At 40.3% G+C, this 16,922-nt stretch overlaps 1 protein-coding gene across 1 annotated transcript; it reads right to left on the reverse strand.

Annotated features, from left to right (window-relative positions):
* Positions 1 to 1,518: 1,518 nt before the first annotated feature.
* DNAJA2 (DnaJ heat shock protein family (Hsp40) member A2) lies at positions 1,519 to 15,764 on the reverse strand. The gene is made up of 9 exons (XM_060000018.1): positions 15,556 to 15,764; positions 13,864 to 13,923; positions 13,343 to 13,566; positions 10,815 to 10,895; positions 10,441 to 10,574; positions 8,459 to 8,655; positions 4,443 to 4,587; positions 4,193 to 4,320; positions 1,519 to 3,623 (listed from the first exon to the last, which is right to left on the reverse strand). Exons 1-9 carry the CDS (start codon positions 15,631 to 15,633, stop codon positions 3,432 to 3,434), a joined length of 1,239 nt encoding a protein of 412 aa, XP_059856001.1. The 5' UTR covers positions 15,634 to 15,764; the 3' UTR covers positions 1,519 to 3,431.
* Positions 15,765 to 16,922: the final 1,158 nt, after the last annotated feature.

A 16,922-nucleotide genomic window follows, 5' to 3' on the forward strand; every position in this document is an offset into this window, starting at 1 on the left:
CTCCCCAAACCCATGGAACTTCCTGATAGGGATTAGTGATGTGTCTTTAAATTTATAACAAGCCACTTTCAGCTATTCCTGAGTTTATATTAATGAGGGGGGCTGCTTACCAGAGTGAACCAACCATATGGTAAGAAGGTTGGAACTTTCGGTCCCACCCCTAGACCACTGGGAAGGGGAGACCCCTAGACCCTATTCCATTTGGCTGTTCCTGAGTTGTATCTCTTATAATAACCTGGTAATCAATCTAGTAAGAAAAGTGTTCCTGAGTTCTATGAGCCATTCTAGCAAATTACTGAAACCGAGGAGGGGGTTGTGGGTACCCTGCATTTATAACCAGTTGGTCAAAAGTACAGGTGACAATCTGGGACTTGTGATTGGTGTCTGAAGACCAGGCAGTCTTATGGGACTGAGCCCTTAACCTGTGGGGTCTAACTCCAGGTAGTATCAAGTGTTTTGAGTAAAGAAAACAGGTTTTTCTTTTAAACATCATACTGATACATTCCTGCAACTAGTACTATCAGAATCAACTTTTACATGTTAATACTAATATTACATTGTTCATTCTACAAAATACCTGACTACTATTGCTCAAAATTGTCTAGGTCACCAATCAAAACCAAATAAAATCAGAACTGTTACAGCCAAGAGGAACCTATGCAGATATGACTAAGTGTAAGATGGTGTCCTAGAACAGAAAAAGGTTATACAGTAAGAAAATCTATTGAATAAAGTATGGGAAAAGGATCTGAAATAGACATTTCTCCAGAAACACACAGATGGCCAGTAAGTACATGAAAAGATGCTTAACATCATTAGTTGTAGGAAATGCAAATCAAAATCACTTCATACCCACTAGGATAGCTATACTAAAAGACAGCAAGTGTTGGCAGTTACATGGAAAAACTGAAACCCTCATATATTGTGGTATTGTAAAATGGTGCAGCCTTTTTGGAAGTTTGGCAGTTCTTCAAAAGATTAAACAGTTACCATGTGACCCAGCAATTCCACTCCTAGGTTTATCGAAAAGAATTTTAAACATGTCCACACACAAATTTGTACATGAATGTTCACAGCAGCATTATTCCAAATGGAAAAAACTCAAATGTCCACCAACTGATGGATGAGTAAACAAACATGGTATTTCTATACAATGGAGTATTATTTTGCCATAAAAATGAAATACCAATACATGCTATGACAGGAATGAACCTTGAAAACATACTAAATGAACACGTCACAAACAGCTACATACTGTCATGATTCCATTTTATAGAAAATATCTGAAATAGGCAAATACTTAGAAACTAGAGATTGCAAGTAAATACTAACGGATTTTTCTTTTCTGGCGTGATGAAAATATTCTGGAATCAGTGGTGATGGTTGCAAAACACTGTGAATACACTAAAAACCACTGAATTGCACACTTTTTTTTTTTTTTTTTGGCTGCGCAGCTTGCAGAATCTTAGTTCCCAGACCACAGATAGAACCCAGGGCCCCAGCAGTGGAAGCGAAGTTCTAACCACTGGACTACCAGGGAATTCCCTGCACACATTCCTTAAAAAGTAGATTTAATGATATATGAATTATATTTCAATAAAGCTGTTATAAAAGGTTCTTTGTACTGATGATATATGCTTATTCTTTAGACAGATGCTCTACAACGTAGAGCCAGTAGACTCAGTGAAATAACAGACCTTAACAAGGTTTTATTCCCCTTCCATATGGTTCTCTACTGTAGTCCAAAAACCTGGGTAGAACTGAAAGAAAGACTACACTGAACAGCTCTAATGTTTTATAAACCTTTATTGGAAAGGCTACAAACTTTGTATTGCCACTGCATTTCTTACTTAAAGTTGTTGTGGGGAAGTAACCTTGGATACAAAACTACTATGCTGTTGCATCTTGCCCAGGCTGGTTGTAAAATAGTTTTTGTACAATGGAGGTAGAGTGGATAGGGCAATAATTTAAACCTCAAGGCCTTGATTAATGCCAGGACACCTTTTTTTTTTTCATTCAGGTTCTAGTAGACCTAGAAATAAACTACAAGTACTACAATTAGGCTCAGGGATGGCATAATACATTGAAAATTTTTAGTTTTCGGCTTTCTCCCATTTGTCCTTTTACAAATGTAAAATCTATAAATGATGTCTCTTTTCCCTAAAATTAAAGTGTGTTCTAAAAATACCTACTCTGGGAATGAAAAGAAGGTAGTAGAAGATGAAAGAAGAGCAATACAACATCCTTTTCATAGTAGTTTTACCTGATTTTTCTCATACCAGCCTAAGAGTCTTACTTTTCTATAAAACAATAGTAATCAATGCTTCCCCCCCAATCTCAAATATTCAACTTAATGGACACAAGAGAATCTTTAACTTAACATTTAATGAAAACAGAGCATTTTAACAGGTTCTATGCAGACATGGTTCTAATATTGATTTACTGTTACCTTATTTTTTTAAAAAGGGGGTGAGGTGAGGAAATACAGGCCAGGTTAACCTGGCCCCAGTGCTCAGGATCATAACTTAGAAGTTACATAACTCAGATATCCTTGACTCTACAAAGCATTAATTGAAGCCAATAAAGCCTGTTTCTACCAACATATCAAACTCTCTTTTATCTTTTGAAACTATAAAATGGGCATGTGCCTGAGGCATAAGCTTCAGGCCAATGGGTTTTTAAGGGCTGTTTAAGAACCAGAACTAAGGGTACATTCTCCAGTTTAAGGATAGATTTTACAGTTCAAAATACTTCTTCCTTCTAAAAATGTGAGACAAAGAGTAATTTACACCAACTGCTTTTTATTATTGAGTTTCAGAAACCTTTCACAAGATGGTAAAAAAAAAAAAAAGAAAGAAAGAAAAAAAAGGAAAAAAAAAGGGCCGGGGGAGAAACCCCAAACTTTACAACCACAGCTCAGCTAATGTTATTTTTTCCATTGTTCCCAGTCAGCTCCAAACCCATTGTGTGCAAAGCCCATTTTTCCATGCATCTAAATGATAGATACAGGCTATGAAATTCTTTATTCTATTTGTAGCAGCTTATGCAGGTGCAGCCAAACACAAAGCTTCAGGACAAATTGTACACAAACTTTACAATGTGGGATTTGAATTTAAAATATGAAACATAAAATCTACACAAAACTGATAAAAATCAAGCACAGATACCAGGACTGAAACTTATAACCCACATGTGAAAGGGAGTCTTGTTTCCTTTCAAGTGCTTTATTCTGCTACAGAACAGTCGAAATGAAGATGTAAAGCTTTGTGGTTAGTTTAAATTATACACTCTGTAGATACTATACCAATTTTAAAAGTTACACATAGACCAACAGATGTCCATCAGTTCATCTGGGTTGACCAGCTGGATCGCTGAAAACAAACCAGGCAAGTGTGGAAAGAAAATCCACCTGTGCAATTTGTTTGCAGAGTTTACTGATGGGCACATTGCACTCCTGGTCCATGATGGCTACTGCTTTCTTCATCAGAGCTATCATTATAGGCTTCACGCCTCTGACCACCTCCTGAGCCCCGAGTGCTATCAAACTCTTGAAGCTCTACCTCCTCTGTGTCTCCAATAATGTTCGGAACTTCTGGTCTAGATGGCAGAAGATCTTCTAATTCCTTCATTAAAATAAAGAAAAATAAGGTTAGCTGGAAGATTATCTTCATCCACTATCAAGTTCCCTTTTGATACAATCCAAGGTATATGTTTGACAGTTAGTCTTTGCACTTTAAGCCAGAGATCACAAATGGATGATCCACAGACCAAATCTGTAGACATCTTTTGGACAACCCATCTATTGCTTAGAAAACAAAAAACAGAATTAGTTGCTAACATTTAAACACTGGAAAATTTCACACTAGACATGCCTTCCTGCATGAACAACCAGTAGACGCTAAGCTGGGGGGTTGCCCTCTTCAGGTGAGATATCTGTTCTCCAGGGAGCCCCAATCCTCCCACCACCACCTCACACGCAGTCTGCTTTACTCCTTCACTATTCCCTACTCGGCCCCATAAACTTTTACATCAGGTATCCTCACTTTAAAAACAACCAGGACAGCCCATCAATCACTCAAATTAATAAACTGTGTAATCTAATCTTAGCACCCAAAACGAAGGGAAGGTGACACAGAAATACAACTATTATTAAACTTAACTCATCTTTTGCCTAAATTTAGAGAACACTTACAGAAAGCTTGTCTGGGTTGATCCAGTTGTTTTCAGGAAACTGCACATCAAATTTTATGTAAAGATCACCTTTTTCAAAGGGATTACGATACTGTGGCATTCCTTCACCTCGAACTACACGGACACATCCTATTATTTGAGTAAATAAAGGGGAAAATATTAAGAATTTTACCCAAGAAAGTGCACAACAATATTTTTTTCAGTCACCTACTGTAGAAAGAATCTTGGATCAGGCAAAAATCAAGATTTACCTGGCTCAATTACTTTGCCAGGGGGGTATTTCACCACAATCTGACGTCCATCAAGGTGCTTAAATGTGAACTGAAATCCACATAGAGCTTCAACAAGTCCTATCTTATATGTCATGTGCAAATCATTTCCGTCTCTCTGGAACACCTACAAATAAAGCACACCAGAAACATCTTTTTAAAAAATTATGGAGGCATACTGTTGTTCTGTGCTCCTTGAATCAATTTCAAAACCTTAGTTCTACCATTTACTGCAAAAGCCAAACTGCCACCATCCCTAGGTTCCCTAAATTTATATAAGGAAACCTAGCTATTCTCAAGTAATATGCTAAAAGCTTCTATCACGAAAGAATTGGAATTGGGAAAACAATGACTCATAAGGTACAACTGAAACTTCAAAAACAGAACCAGGTATATTTTACAATTATGGACCATTTCGAAACACTGCCTGTGAGTGAAAAGGTGTACAAGGCCCAGTGGGATTCTGGAGAACAGGTTCACTTGGAGTTTCCTCCAGATGTGATTCTAACAGGGAAAGGTGAAAGCCCAAGTTCAACTAAAAAAGCTCAACCAGTAATGCTCAGCCAGTAAAGGGGCTCAAACCCCATGCTTCATACAAATACAAACAAATTTTACCTCACCTAAAATTCAAAACTTGCTTAGGCGAATGTAAAACAAATGCTAAAGTTGGCTTATTATTACACCATAAGCCTATGGACTAGGTAATGCAAAGGTTATTCAATAAACATTAAAAAATGAGCGTTCAATGTGTAGGGAAAAATACATCCAATTTCACACATGCCCAACTTAAAACGTTTGCTTATTAGAATTCACAAATATCTATAGTTAACTTTTGAAATTTAAGCTGAAATAAAATTAACTGCAGTGAAAGGTCACCTAATTTTTTTTCAATACAATAGTTATCTCTTCTAAAGAATAATCCTGGCTGGTTCAGTCAGAGAAGAGAGGAAATCTGAAAGATATCCTCTTTTCCTAAATTATCCTCCTAAATTTACCTATGAAGAAAAGTTAATCTCAAACCATTATCTTGACCAGTGGTCCTGGACCAGCAGCCTCAGCAGCACCAGTAAACTGGTTAGGAATGCACATTCTTGGGCCTCATCCCATAACCACTGCATCAGAATCTATAAAGGCGAGGACCTGCAATCTGTAGTTTTAATAAACCCTCCAGGGGATTCTAATGTATGCTAAAGTTTGAGAACCACTGAATGTATATTTCCTATGAGAGTTTACTCAGCTGTTTCTCACAATGGGTGGAAAAATTAACTTCAATACGGTTTCTTTCATGCAGCACTTTTCAATGCTTTTTCAAGTTCATAAAATGAAAGTGTTTCTGAACATATTACATTACTGTTCCAAAAACTATCTTTAACCAAATATCCTTTGGTTAAAGCTATATTAGCAGTAGGGAGTGGACTTCCCTGGTGGTCCAGTGGTTAATACTCCGCATTCCCAATGCAGGGGACACGGGTTCCATCCCTGGTTGGGGAAGTTCCACATGCTGCACAGTGAGACCAAATAAATAAATTAAAAAAAAAAAAAAGACGTAGGAAGCATGAAGGGATACTATGTTCTTGTATAGGAGAGCTCAACTTAAAGTAATTCCAATAAAAAATGGTATTAGGGTTTTTTTTGGGTGGGGCAGGGGACCAGCAGGAAGGGTGGTTATATTAGACAATTTGATGCTAAAATTCAAACAGAGAATAAACAGGCAAGAATGGCCAGGATATTTTGAAAAAACAGACTAATGAGGAGAAATTACCAAGAACCAGACAGTAAAACACATAAAAGCTGTAATAATTTCTGAAAAATAAAGAGTATAGAAGAGAGACTAACATCACCAGATCTTACCCACCACTGTGGTTCTTTGCTGTACAAATGCACCATGATAGCAAGATTACCAAAATACACACACACCAGTACTGAAAGATGATACACATGCATACACAGCACTCTCAAAATTGAATTGTTTTTTGATCAGAAGATTTACACTCTGTTTCAGCTACAGTACCCACCCTGATCTCACGGCCTCACAATTCCTTCAGCACAAGTGTTGAGAGCTTTTTTAAAAAAGAAAGCCCCAAACAAAATACGAGTATGTTCATGAACTAGTCAAACTAATCAATTTTTCTTAAGAAGGTTAAGAATATTCTCAGTGGTATAAACAAAACAAGATACCTAAATCTCATTTTGGGCTCAAATTTACTTTACCGGTCACAATAAAACCAAGAAGGAACAATCTTTGACCTCTTACTAGATGAACTTCCATTCTAACCTTTATCATCTTCTACTTTCTACTTTAGACAACCAGTAACATCTGCTGTCTGTTGGAAATTCCATGCAATTCCACTGCTGCCAATAATTTTGGAGGTGATTTACTTCCAAATGCCTCCTCCTCACAGCCCCAAGAAAGAAGAGCAGCTTATTCATTATCTCATTTGATTCTACACCATCTTTCTGAGGGATGACTTTTTTTTTTTAGTATGCAAAGCCAAGCCCAGGGAAGCTAAAGCTAATAAATGGGAGCCAGAACTTAAGTCCCTTGTCTCCAAGGTCAGTGATTTCTATTTTTTAAAATCCCAAATTCTTACAGAATATTTTAATCCATAACACTCTAAGGCAGAATTCTAGAAATTACTCCTTAAAAAAAACAACCACAAAAGCAATCTAGGGACCCTTGCCACTGGTAGGTTTGGCAATATTCACAAAAGGCCAAGATATATAGCAATTTACAGCTTTGCTGAGGCAATAAATTCGACTAGTATACCTTGAGAAAGGCTTGTCTAGGAGAGCAAGCCACAATCTAATGAGGGAATGAATCAAATCAAATTCCCAGAATCTGCATCTCAATATCACCTTAATCTCTATTGGATTCTTGAAGTGATTTTTAAAATTTACTTCATTTGTAGAAATCACCATCAAATGGGAGAAAATTCTGGTGTGAACTAAAAAAGGCGGCTGACTTGTAATCTAAATGCTTCCAAAGGAATTCAAAATGGCAGTGCGATCAAGTACAAAGCCAGAATCCTGTCAAATGCTTCTATATCCAAGAATTTAGGGGACTTCCCTGGTGGCCCAGTGGTTAAGACTTCATCTTCCAATGCAGGGGTTGCGGGTTCAATCCCTGGTCGGGGAGCTAAGATCCCATATGCCTCGTGGCCAAAGAAACCAAAACATAAAACAGAAGCAATATTGTAACAAATTCAACAAAGACTTTAAAAATGGTCCAAATCAAAAAACAAACAAAAAACTTAAAATATACTCCATCGCACATTTAAAAAATACAGATACAATGGTATAATCAAAATAATATATACCAGGCCACATCATCAGCCCAGTACATTTTGCCATGTACATTAATGGATACAATACAGAGTCAATGAGCAATTTAAAAATAGGGTGTTCCCTGGCAGTCCAGTGGTTAGGACTCGGTGCTTTCACTGCCGTGGGCCCAGGTTCAATCCCTGGCTGGGGAACTAAGATCCCACAAGCTGCGCAGCACAGCCAAAAAAAAAAAAAAGAAATTTAAAAATAAAATGTTTTTAAAACCGCAGAACCTTTTCTTTCAAGAAAGCTCACATAGATACCCAATATGTAAAACAAGTCAACAGAGCAATACTGAGGACTGAAGCCCTCACCAACCATCCAAGGAGTTTCACAGTGAAACCTAGGCTGCCTAGATTATCTGGTCCAATGCCCTTATTTTCATAAATAAGGAAACCGAGGTACAGACACACAACAGGATTACTTAAGGTTATACTGCCAGTCAATGGCAGAGCTGGGACCCAGACCAACTCCTTCTACAGTGCTTCTGACAGCACCTGTCTTGTTGGTCTACTAAAGAAGTCAGTTCTTATGAACTCAGCCTAAGGACTTAACAACTTCATCTATGTTCAGTGTTGCTTCAGGAAACTCAAACTGATCTAACCTATATCTTGCATACAAGACCCATTTCTGGTCTTCTGAGGCAAAAATAAAACAAACAAAAAGGAAATTACCTCATGTTCTTTTTCTTGTAGCAAAAGAACAATGTCTCCTGGTTCCACTCCTGGGGCCTGGTCTGCTTCCCCAGTAAATGTAATTCTCTGTCCATGTTTCATGCCTTTGTCTACGTGGACTTCAAGAATCTTGACTTCTTTAATCACCTTCTTCCCTTCACATTTTTTACAGCGGTCCTTTTCATTAATTACCTCCCCTGGAAAAAGAGGTCATTCAAACTTCCAGCAAGGGTACTCTACCGCACTCTTAAGTAAGATAGGTCTTGATAATGCCTTTATTCACTAAATAAATTTCCTGAATGTCTTTAAACTGCTACCTGAACTTTTGATTGAAATATCATTCTTAATAACAAAAACTCACATCTTACTGCAGGTTACCTAAAGGACCCAGCTACCTAGTCTCCTCTATTCCAGAGTATAAAGTATCTTAAACAATATTTTCTTAACTCCTGACTCTACTTCCTAAGTTAAAACAAAGCCTAATGATCAAGCAAACAAAATGGGTGGTCGGATGCTGGAACTTCTACAACTGCTTTTTCATTTTTTTGTCTTAGTTTCATTTAAATTTAACAATGGAGAGAGACAACCCAAATAAAGATTTAAACATCCTTTATAACTCTAACAGTTTTTTTCTTCTATGTATTCTTCTGAAATATTTGATCAGTGCTATAATAAAATAAAACCAAAGCTGTACATATAGTATACTGTGAAAAAAAAATACCATCAATTTCTGATGGCTGATTAGTGGCACACTTTAATGCTCAGATGACATGTATAAGTGACTTCAGGAACACTGCTTCTGCAAAGTATGTTCTGCAAAGCACCAGTTCCTTAAAATGGTAACGGCACATGGGAAAAGATTTCAGTCAATTCTGATTTCTTGAGAGTGGGAATTGTTAGCAACTTTAATAAGGTAAAATGCCCTGAGACGCTCCAGAAGGGGAATATGATATGCAGCTTCTCCAAATTATCTTGTCTCTGCCAGAAGCAATTTGGAAAAGGATGTTCTAGAACTGCCCAATGTGGTAGCCACTAGCCAATGTGGCTATTTAATTTAAAAATAATTAAAAGTTCAGGGCTTCCCTGGTGGCGCAGTGGTTTAGAGTCCGCCTGCCGATGCAGGGGACACGGGTTCGTGCCCTGGTCCGGGAAGATCCCACATGCCGTGGAGCGGCTGGGCCCATGAGCCATGGCTGCTGAGCCTGCGCGTCTGGAGCCTGTGCTCCGCAACAGGAGAGGCCACAACAGTGAGAGGCCCACGTACCGCAAAAAAAAAAAAAAAAAAAAAGGTTCAGTTCCTCAGTCATACACAGGTGGCTAGTGGCTACTATACTAGACATTACATACACAGAACTTTCCCATCATCACAGAAAAATTCTTTTGGATAGCACTGCTCTAGAACAAGGGCTGGCAAACTAAGGCTCACAGGCCAAAATGGGCATGCCCTTGTTTCTATAAGTAATGTTTATCTAGAAGACAGTCATGCCCACTTGTTTACATATTGTCTGTGGCTATAAAAGTGCTAAAAGGGCAGAAGTGAATAGCAGTTTCAGAAAACATTCGCCCACAAAGCCTAAAATATTTACTTCTGTAAAAAGAGCTTCAATTGCAATAATCTATCCTCAAAAGCTAACTAAAGCTTACAGTAAAATTCTCCACTTATCAGAATGAGAACTAAACAATTTGCTCTCTTTTACCAAATATAACTTTTTAAAATATAAAGGGACAAAAAACTTTGCCCCATCTTTTTGGAATGAAAAAAGACTAACATTTCACTCAACATAATATAAGTTTACTGTTTATCTGTGTTCACTGGGCCTATACATAAGGAAATATTATTTTTACATTTCTCTTTCAGAACCCTCTGTATCTTTAATAAGATGAATACAAACACACGTTGAAAAAGAAAAACTGTAAGCCTCTCCAACTTCTGCATTCCCAATCCATCCAACATAAAAGCAGAGAAACACTGGCATGCATACCTTCTCCATTACAGTCAGAACACACAGACTGCATCTGTTGTACCATTCCTGGAGCCAGCTGTCTGATCATGATGCGTACACCTCGACCCCGACAAGCACTACACTTCTGAACAGCTCCAGACTTTCCACCTTGGCTAAAGCAAGCAAAAGTATAAATTAGAATATGCCCCCTAGGCCATGACAAATAGGAATTGTGCTTTTCACCTTCATCTTCAACGCCCAATGACTGGTATTTAAATACTTTCAGAGGTATCAGAAAGTGTTCTGGGTTGGGTAGTCAGTTTGAAATCATGAACAATTTTTATCTGATATGGACTCAATGTGCCACTGAAAGAATGGATGAAATTCATTTCATAACCAGAAAACACACTTACCCACTGCATGCGCTACAGAGTACATTCTTGCTAAGTTGTAGTTTGGTTGTCTTGCCATTATACAGATCTTCTAAAGATACTCTGGGGAGAAAAGAATTAGGTTCAAATTTTGCCAAGTTCTCTTAAATTCAAGATATAAACGATAGCTGATATAGCAAATTCCACTATAATCTTTTAAACAAAGAATTCAAGAACATCTTACATAAATCAACTGAGTGAGATTTTATTTTGTAGCTCAAATTGTTTATGGCTATAAACAATATATGTATTGCTCAAAGCCAGAACTTAAAGGATCAGGCCAATAATTCACTGTGCTGCATTTCCTGATAAAGCTGATAACTGCACAAACTCAAAACATCACACCTTCTTCTGGCCTCAAGAAGACCTCCACCTAATCCAACCCCCTGAATGAGGTAAAATTATTATCCTCATGTTACAGGACAAAACTGAGGCACAGAGAAGTAACTTGCCCAAGATCACATAGGCAGTCTGGCTCCAGAGTCCAGGCTCTACTATAAGGCTCTGTCCCCTTCAAGGACAATTCAGAAACGCTACAAAGTTACATTACAATTTACAGGAGGCAATTAGATTGCATATGTCTTAAAAAAAAAAAAAATTGGCCTTATCTAGAGTGTGAAAGATGAGAAGAATAGGTTTCCAAGAGAGAGCCTACAGCAAGTTTTAGATGTCTGAAAAACGCAGTGAATTATAACCAAAACTTGAGCAACTTCTGCAAAAATTTCAAAGGGGTCTATGACCCCAAAATGGCCAAGTTAAAAAGCCTATTAAAAATCCCAACTGATAAAACCCAACTCGTCTTTATTCATACAGCATATCTGAACTGCAGGACCATTCATTTCCAAATCTATATACATCAAAAGTCTCAAAAATATTATTTACAATTTGCAAGCAATGCATTTAATTTGGTTTTACCTTTCTCATGGTGTTTTTAAATCTCCTTTAATGGTAAAAGTTTACTTTAAAATAGAGGAACAGGGCTTCCCTGGTGGCGCAGTGGTTGGGAGTCCGCCTGCCGATGCAGGGGACACGGGTTCGTGCCCCGGTCGGGGAAGATCCCATGTGCCGCGGAGCAGCTGGGCCCGTGAGCCATGGCCACTAAGCCTGCGCGTCTGGAGCCTGTGCTCCGCAGCGGGGGAGGCCACAGCAGTGAGAGGCCCGCGAACCGCGCGCAAAAAAAAAAATAGAGGATCAAAAGAAGTTAAATGTGCTTTGCAAAGCACCTATACTATTTTGTGGCATTCAAACTTTCTCAAAATTGTTATCTTTTATACATTCTAGACAGTATAATAAAACATTTATGGTCAAAACACTACCAGCACTTCCAAACAACGGCATATCTAGACCTTAGACCAAAGCACTTGGTTCCATCAGGCTTTAACCTCCTCCTAAGAACCTTTAACCAACGATTTACATGATAGGTAGGTCTTCTTCCCCTAACATATTAAACTACAATTAGTAAGCAACACTGCTGTGTAAGAGGCCAGAAAAATCTTCACTTCAACAAACATGGCAAAAGAAGGAAAAATGTGGGTAATGGTCTAGTGAAGCTGGCACTCTCCACCAGTGGGGCTAAACTGGCACAATCCTCTACAAGGCAATTTAGTTATATGTATCAGCCTCAAAACACTGATGCCTGCCCAGGAATCTCTGCCAAGGAGAGACAAAGCTGTATATAAAGATACTCATAGCAGCGCTATTTATGATAGGAAAAAACTGGTAACATCCTACAGAAAAGGGAATGATTAAATAAATGATGGAATGGAATATTATAAAGCCATCCAAAATGAAATGTTGTAATAACAGGAAAATTTTAACAAATTACACTTTACTTCCTCTTACCTACTCAAATGTATAAACTAGATACTATGAAATATTTCAAATAAACACTTGAACTTCAGTCTCTGGCATTTACTAGTATAACCATTACTGGTCCATGAAAAGTTAACGGGACAAAAGATCTCACAAATTTTGCAAAGTAAAATAGTTATTTTCATATTGGGTTCACAGTCTAAGATCAAGGTCAGGTACCATTCATATGTTGGCAGGTTAATGTCAGGCTTGAGGCCAGCAAGCTCAGTGGAAATCAATTTAGGACAGTTCAGACTGAGGAACAAGTAATGAGTTACTGTAACATGTTAACAAACTAGCCAGATGGTCACTCAATTTGTAAGTTTTTAAATAAAAAGTAACTCAGGAGGTCTAAATACTTCAAAGAAAAGAATCTTCATCATTGAAAATTTAAAAACAAGCAGCCTCAGAAGCATATACCAAATCAATCTTCCTACTCTGTAAAAACACCAACCATCCTTTAAGATCTGTTAGCAAAATACCAACATTCAGGTTATTAAATTCAACTTAGTCACCCAATGAGGACAGCATGGTAAATGGAAGATTTTTTTTTTTTCTGATGGACAGAGTATTTTTTGATGCCTCTTCTCTTTTACTGAGTACTTCTACTTGAAAAAAAGTATTTAGCATTTTTTTTAAAAAAGAAAAAAGATATTCACTTGAGTGGATGCATCATGTCCTCTCCTCTTCTTCTGCCATTTCGACTTCTGCTCTGATTGCCCATGAAGCCGAATAATCCCCCACCAAAAATGTGAGAGAAAATATCATCCATGCCACCACCTCCGCCGCTACCTTCCCGAAGACCTTGTTCTCCATATCTGTCATATAGTTCGCGCTTCTCAGGATTTGATAGTACTTCATATGCAAAACTTATTTCTTTGAACTATAAAGAAAAAGTAAAACAATTGGATTTACAAATAAAAAGCTACAGGAATCTAGAATTCATTTAATTCTAAAAGAAAAGTTACAAGTTACCTTTGGTTTGATTCTGGTCCTATTTACCACCTACCACTGCCCCGAATGTTAGTATTCCCATTGTAAAACCAAAATACTCTTAACATAAAACTTTGGCACTATGGGAATAAATGGACTTTTCTTACAACATTCCCTTTTTTTCCCAAGAAGGGCGATTTAAGTTTAAAACAGAAATCTCAGGGGAAAAAAGTCTCAAATAACTTACTTTGTCACCAGCATTTGGATTCTTATCGGGATGGTATTCCTTGGCTAACTTTCTGTATGCCTTCAATAAAAGATTTTAAAAAAAAAGGTTATATATAAAGACCAGTTTAAAGATTTGTGAGTACTAACATAACATCCAATTTTCTGAGAAGCAATGTTCTAAAATCATAACCTCCCAAAATATCCTTTATTCATTAGCATTGTTGGGCATATTCCATCTTAATATTGTTTTCTCACTAATAACAAAGCAGACAGTAGTTATACTTGAAAACAAGTTATACTAAAGCCAGATACAAACAATGAAACAAAGCCACAGAGAAAAACAAAATACTGAAAAATCCCCTATTTTCACTATTGTCAAATGTCTTTGATGGCCCGTAAGCAGACCAAGACGACTCCAATTAACTCTAAAGAGAAATGACTGTTAAGCTCTACAGCCTGCAAAAACACTATTATTAAAATTAAGCTAAGCGAAGAGATATGGGAACATATGTATAATTGATTCACTCTGTTATAAAGCAGAAAGTAACACACCATTGTAAAGCAATTATACTCCAATAAAGATGTTAAAAAAAAATTAAGCTAAGGTAAGAATCTGGCTCACGATGGCTCCTCTAATTGTAGCATCAGGAAAAAGCCAAGACAAGCTCCTAGGTCATGGTTTATTTTCATACGGTGGATTGATTGGGGTCTTAACTGGAGTGACCTCGGTCTTAGTGAAGCTGCATACATTTGGGTGGCTGAGATATAAAGCACTTAAGCGTTCATTCACAGACACCTGAATTATGTAACACAGAATAGCATTTCCGGTAAGGTAACAGGAAGTGCTTTTACTCTCAACTGCACCCGTCCCACTGCCTAAGGAGCATTCTCATTTTTCTAAGCTTACAAATTCGGATACTCTAAGCCCCGTGAAGATGCTGTGTGGCTTAATCAAATGCCTCAAATGCTTTGAAATCCTGAGATAAAAGATTCGCAGCAATGCAAACAGCGATAATGAGGCCTATTTATTTTTAGTCAGTGTACGCTCAGGTGTTTGGCTGGGACCCACAGCTTTTTCCTGAAACGAGCACATAACATTTGGGTTACCTGCCCACAGAACAATGCACCCAGACACAGACCCACGACACCTCCGGGTCAATGGGCGAGGGAGAAAGGCGGGGAGAAGCTCCGCGGCCGCGGCTCCCAGGAAACATCCCTAAGTTCCCACAGGCACCCGGCGGGGGCGGCCTCGACCCTCCGCCAGGCCCCAGACCAGCCCCGACGCGGCCCGGGTGCCGACGTCCGCGGCGCGGTCAACTCCTCTCCCGGGGCCGGGATGCGCTGGGCGTCTCGGTCCAACCTGTTTTTCCAGGGTGGTGACCTCGGCGCAGGGAGGGCCGGGCAGGCAGCTGCCTCCCGAGAGCGCCAGGCCTCCGGCGCCCGCCGGGGGAGGGAGGAAGGAAGCGTTTTCGTCGTGTTTGCTCAGGGGTGGGTTTATATTTGCTGCATCTGTAGGCGGGCGGGCGGGGCCGGCGGCCCAAGGTCAGCCGAGGCTGGAGTGCGCGGCCCGCGGCGGGCCGGTCTCGCCGCCGGCCCCCAGCCTGGGCCCGCCGCCGCCGGCTAGCGGGCCGCCCCACAGCGCGGCCTGGCAGTCCCAGCCGCTCAGGCCTGCGCCCCTCACACCCTGCCCGGGCCGCCCGCTCCCCAATACCTTCTTCAGCTCGTTCTCGCTGGCGCCGGGCGGGACGCCCAGGATGTCGTACAGCTTCGTGTCGGCCACGTTCGCCATGGCGGTCGGCCTGGCAGCGCTCAGGGAGGAAGGCGGCGGAGCAGGCGGAGCGGAGCCGGGCCCACGGCAGCGGCAGCGGCGGCGGCGGCGGCGGCGGCAGCGGCAGCGCAGGCCGAGCGAGACAGCGAGGGGGAGGCGGGGGCAGGGCCGACCTTTGAACCGACGCACGGCGCGCCGTGACGTTGCTTCTCGGAGCCCGCCTCGAGCACTCGGCCGAGGTGGTGGCGGCGTCTCGGGCGCTGAGGAAGTGGGTGAGGTGGTCTACTGCCTTGAGGCTCTGGGCCGCTGGGCGAAGTCCAGCGTAGAAACCGGGATAACTAAGTCTGCACGCTACCCTCCGTGGCACCAGCTCTCTCCAGAGGCGTTTAGGGGGGTGCTGAAAGGATGAAGAGGCCGATGCGGCCCCCACAGCCGCCCCCTCGGTCTGCTTCGAGTCCGGCGGGAGAGAAAGGCGGTCCGGGCTCGCGGAGGTAGTCCTCAGAATCCGAGCTGCCGCCGGTGGACCCTCTGGATCTGGTTCCCTCGGGGTTTACGATGAAAAACAGCACCTGGGTGTGTGTGTGCTGTGTGTGTTTTATATTAGGGCATTTTCAGACATTCACCAAAAGTAGTATAATATACCGAACGGTTAGCTACATTTTGCCCACTTTGTTTCATCTATTGCCCCCATACTCCCTACTTCCAGTGTTTTAAGGGAAATCATTAAGTTTATAAATACTCTATATAAGTCTAACAGATGACTTTTTAAGGCATAATCACATCACCACATGTAATGAAATGAATTCCTTCACCTAATTCCTAGTCCGTGTTTAGATTTTCACAATTGTCTCATGTCCCTTCACAATTGGTTTGTGGCATCTAGATCCACAAGTTCCACCTGTTACCTCCGGATCATGTGTTTAGGTCTCTTGGTAGCTTTAAAATTAGCCAACACCAGAGGTCTAGATGGTATCAGGCAGCCTGGTTGGGCGCACAGTCATCTGGTGATTGTTGCCCATGATTTAGATTTGCTTCAGAAAATGTTTGCTATGCACCTGCCATGTGCTAAGAGCTATGGACGCCTGGACTGGTGGAGTGGAGTGTTAAGAATAAGCCATGGTGCCTACCTTCAACCCACTAACGATTTATGGAGACAGAAAAAATAAGATGTTCTGATCCTTTGGAACCTGAACCGGGAACAAAGACTCCAGCATAGGCATCTCACTTAGGATAATCCCTTCTCCCTGGCTTTCCCCCAGACCTAGTTTGGAGGGCATTGAGTGCCATGCCAAAGAGTTGAAATTTATCCT

This window comes from Delphinus delphis, chromosome 20 (assembly GCF_949987515.2).
Source record: "Delphinus delphis chromosome 20, mDelDel1.2, whole genome shotgun sequence".
Taxonomy (NCBI): domain Eukaryota; kingdom Metazoa; phylum Chordata; class Mammalia; order Artiodactyla; family Delphinidae; genus Delphinus; species Delphinus delphis.